At 49.0% G+C, this 3,345-nt stretch overlaps 1 protein-coding gene across 7 annotated transcripts in view; it reads left to right on the top strand.

Moving 5' to 3' along the window:
- EXOC7 (exocyst complex component 7) overlaps positions 1 to 3,119 on the top strand; it is a 22,330-nt gene extending 19,211 nt beyond the window's left edge. For all 7 annotated transcript variants that reach the window (XM_008936733.1, XM_008936732.1, XM_008936731.1 and 4 more), the window contains 7 exons: positions 1 to 40; positions 614 to 734; positions 1,155 to 1,250; positions 1,539 to 1,602; positions 2,142 to 2,183; positions 2,351 to 2,484; positions 2,874 to 3,119. The exon at positions 1 to 40 is cut by the window's left edge and continues 56 nt beyond it. In XM_008936733.1, coding sequence (XP_008934981.1) covers positions 1 to 40; positions 614 to 734; positions 1,155 to 1,250; positions 1,539 to 1,602; positions 2,142 to 2,183; positions 2,351 to 2,484; positions 2,874 to 2,976 — 600 coding nt within the window. In that variant the 3' untranslated portion in view covers positions 2,977 to 3,119. The remainder of the gene's footprint in view (positions 41 to 613; positions 735 to 1,154; positions 1,251 to 1,538; positions 1,603 to 2,141; positions 2,184 to 2,350; positions 2,485 to 2,873) is intronic.
- Positions 3,120 to 3,345: the final 226 nt, after the last annotated feature.

The raw sequence follows: 3,345 nt of genomic DNA, 5'->3' as shown, positions 1-3,345 counted from the left end.
AGTACGGAGTTCCGCAGGCGGCTGCTAAGCACCTACATCTGTGAGTACTCCACACACCTTCCCCTTTCTGCCCATCAGCTATCCCTCACTGAGCTCATTCTTGGGTGAAGAGCACAGGCTGTCTTACTTCATGTGATCTTTCAGTGTTTGAACTGGAGTCTGATGGGAGGGATGGAAAAAAGGATCAAACTGGGTGTTTCAGGCTGTTCACAGTTAGACAGGACAAAGCAGAATGCAGCAGCTCATTGTGCTGCAGAGGTTTTGTCATCAGTTGCTTCGAATCCTTCTCACCCAGTGCTTGAGATCCGAGCCTGCATCACGGTCAGGCTGGGTCTGGTCACCCATGCTGGGCCTGGGACTTACTCTGAACACAGAATGCATCTGCACTGCCAGCTGCAACAAAGGCACTGGCTCACAGAGAGGTTTTGGTGACTCCGTGAGGCAAGGTCTATGTAAGACTTGCAGGGTTGTGAGGTTCATGTGCTGGTACCTTCATCTGCATGCACAACTGTTGACTTCGCTGTGGGCTCAGTGGCAGAGCTCTGAGGTTGGATTGTTGATAATGAGCAGTTTCAGTGCCAAACTTTTTTTGTTCTATTTTTCCCTCTTTAAGGCAAAGTGCTGGGCAACTTGCAGCTTAACCTTCTTAGTAAATCCAAGGTTTATGAAGACCCAGCTTTGAGTGCCATTTTTCTGCACAACAACTACAACTACATTCTGAAATCTCTGGAGAAGTAAGTGTGTGGTTGGGTAAATCTTCCCGAGGCCCAGGCTGATTCTAAGTACAGTTTTGGAGCAGAGCTCTGCATTGAGTGTGTTTACTTGCCAACCTGTCTCATCTCTGCTCTTCCGTTATTGAAACTGCCCTTTTGAAAGCTTTGCACTGTCATAAACATCACATTACACAGGAGTGGAAGATAAAAGCATCAGAGATGCCTCAGGTTGTAGAGAATCCTTTGATCTTGGGAGGAATGAGGACATGGCTTTGGAAAGTAACTTGGAGTAGCTTCAGTCTCCCAGTTTGTGCATGTCAAGATCCCTTTTATTGTAAAGGGCAGGAAATAACTTGTTCATAGAGGCTTGAAATGTTGCCATCCTGCTAGCAGCCCTGAGCAGCTGGCTCATGTGCTCCCTCAGGTTTTCTCCTCTTTCAGGTCTGAGCTGATCCAGTTGGTAGCTGTGACACAGAAGACGGCCGAGAGGTCTTACCGGGAGCTCATTGAACAGCAAATCCAGACCTACCAGCGCAGGTCTGGTGACCACCTCTGCTCTTCCCATAGTTTTGTCAGTTTGGGAGCTCCTTGGGAGCCAGTGCTGCTGGAGCACTGTGGGAGATAAGCCTCAGACAAACTTGTCTAAAACCAAAGCCAAGTATTTTGGTTTCCAAGGGATTAATCTGACATGGGAAGGGGTCACTCTGGGAGGTTTTGGGTTGTGTATTGTCTGGGGTAGCTTTTAGATTGTGGGTGAAGTCATAGATGTTCTGGTGAGGCATGAGTAACTCCTCTTTGCTTCTTCCTATATCATTTCATGTGCAGCTGGTTGAAGGTGACAGAGTACATCTCTGAGAGAAGCCTGCCTGTCTTTCAGCCAGGAATGAAGGTGAGAGGGTGGGCATGGATGGTTTTGAGATGATACATATTGCTGGAAACATCTTGTCCTTTGTTATATTAAAAAAAATCTCCAGAAACCTTTATATCTCATGCTACTATTGCTCTGCAGAGTGGGACAAGATGGAGGGCAGCACTCCCTTCTAATGAATCCTGCCCTAGATTCACACAAGTCTTTTAATCTCTGCCTCCATTCTTACATTTTCACCTGAGCAGATGCTTTTATCTGAGATTTACAAAACCCTGAGACCTTCTCTTAGAAAGGGCTGGAAACATAGAGAAGTCTATTTTTATGTCTGTTCTGGCTGAAAATTGCCCTCATTAAAGCTACTTCAGATGAAAACCAGTTGCTGAATGTAGGTTGTGCAGCTCACTGCAGCTTTCTCTGCTGCCTGCTGTAGGAGAGGGGATTCAAGCCGAGTAGGTGGGATATAAGTAATATCCCAGGTTGGATGGGGAGTTGTGGACATACATGGATGTTTGAAACCTATTTCTAGAGATGAAATAAAATCCTTTCCCTCCTTGTTGCAGCTCAAGGATAAGGAGAGGCAGATGATAAAGGAACGTTTTAAGGTAAGGAGGTCTTAGATTGGCATAAAAACATCCCCGAGCTGACTGGGACAGGCATTCAGACCAAAGATCTGCCTAAGGGAGGAGACCTGTCTGGAGGGGAAGAACATCAGACTCAGTACAGAGACAGGACTGCAGACAGGACACTCACTGGGTTTGACATTGGACAGGGTTTTAACGACGGGCTGGAGGAGCTGTGTAAGATCCAGAAGGCCTGGGCAATCCCAGATGTGGAGCAGCGGGACAAAATCCGCCGGGCACAGAAGACCATTGTGAAAGAGACCTACGGTGCCTTCCTGAACAGGTGACAACCTCTTTCAACATTGCCCTCTCTTCTTTGGGTTCCCTGAGGTCTTTGAGGCCTAGAGTAGCCTGACCTGAGGCACTTTACTATTGTCCTGTCTTATCTTCTTTACCTTGGACACTAAAACACCCCCAAGCTGAACTCCAATAGCTGCGAACATCTGCAGTCACCCTGGTTCCTTGATGAGGGCACACGCATAGAGCTCTGAGCCACCCTGGGCTAGTTGTGTAAGAGTCAGGAGAGCAGTTGTAACCAGGTCACTTGCTCCCAGTACCCTGCCAGCTTCAAGCAGAATGTGGAGTGGAGCTGATCTGTAGCAGGGGAGGGGTCAGTGGGTCTCTTTGCTGTGTTCCAGTCGTTTGTCACCCAGGGGCTGTCTTCCTTTGCAGATACGGCAACGTGCCCTTCACCAAGAACCCTGAGAAGTACATCAAATACCAGGTCGACCAGGTGGGGGAGATGATCGAGAAGCTGTTTGACACCTCAGCATAGACCTCCAGCTGTCGTGTACTCTCCAGCTGCCCGGTACAAGTCAGCACTCTCAGCGACCTTCGGGACTCCCTTCCCTTCTCCCCTGCCCCGTTGTGGTGGGCAGGGTGTTATATTGTATTTATCAGATTTATAAAGCTGTGGAACTGCTGCCTCCGGGCTGTCTGTGCCTCCTGACGTGGATCTGGAGCAAAGGCCCAGATGCCTGTGGCAGGGATCTGCTGGGCCTCGTGTCCTGGGCGTGAACGTTCAGGCTGTGATGTGCAGCAGACGTGCTGAGCTACACAGGCCTTACGGGTACAGCCCTTTTGTGTGCTCCGAGTGGTGCTGCCTGCTTCCCTGCTGGGAGTTGGGAGTCTCAGTTCTGTAAGA

This window comes from Merops nubicus, unplaced genomic scaffold, assembly GCF_000691845.1.
Source record: "Merops nubicus isolate BGI_N331 unplaced genomic scaffold, ASM69184v1 scaffold36583, whole genome shotgun sequence".
NCBI lineage: Eukaryota > Metazoa > Chordata > Aves > Coraciiformes > Meropidae > Merops > Merops nubicus.
This window is presented reverse-complemented; position numbering and strand designations above follow the sequence as displayed.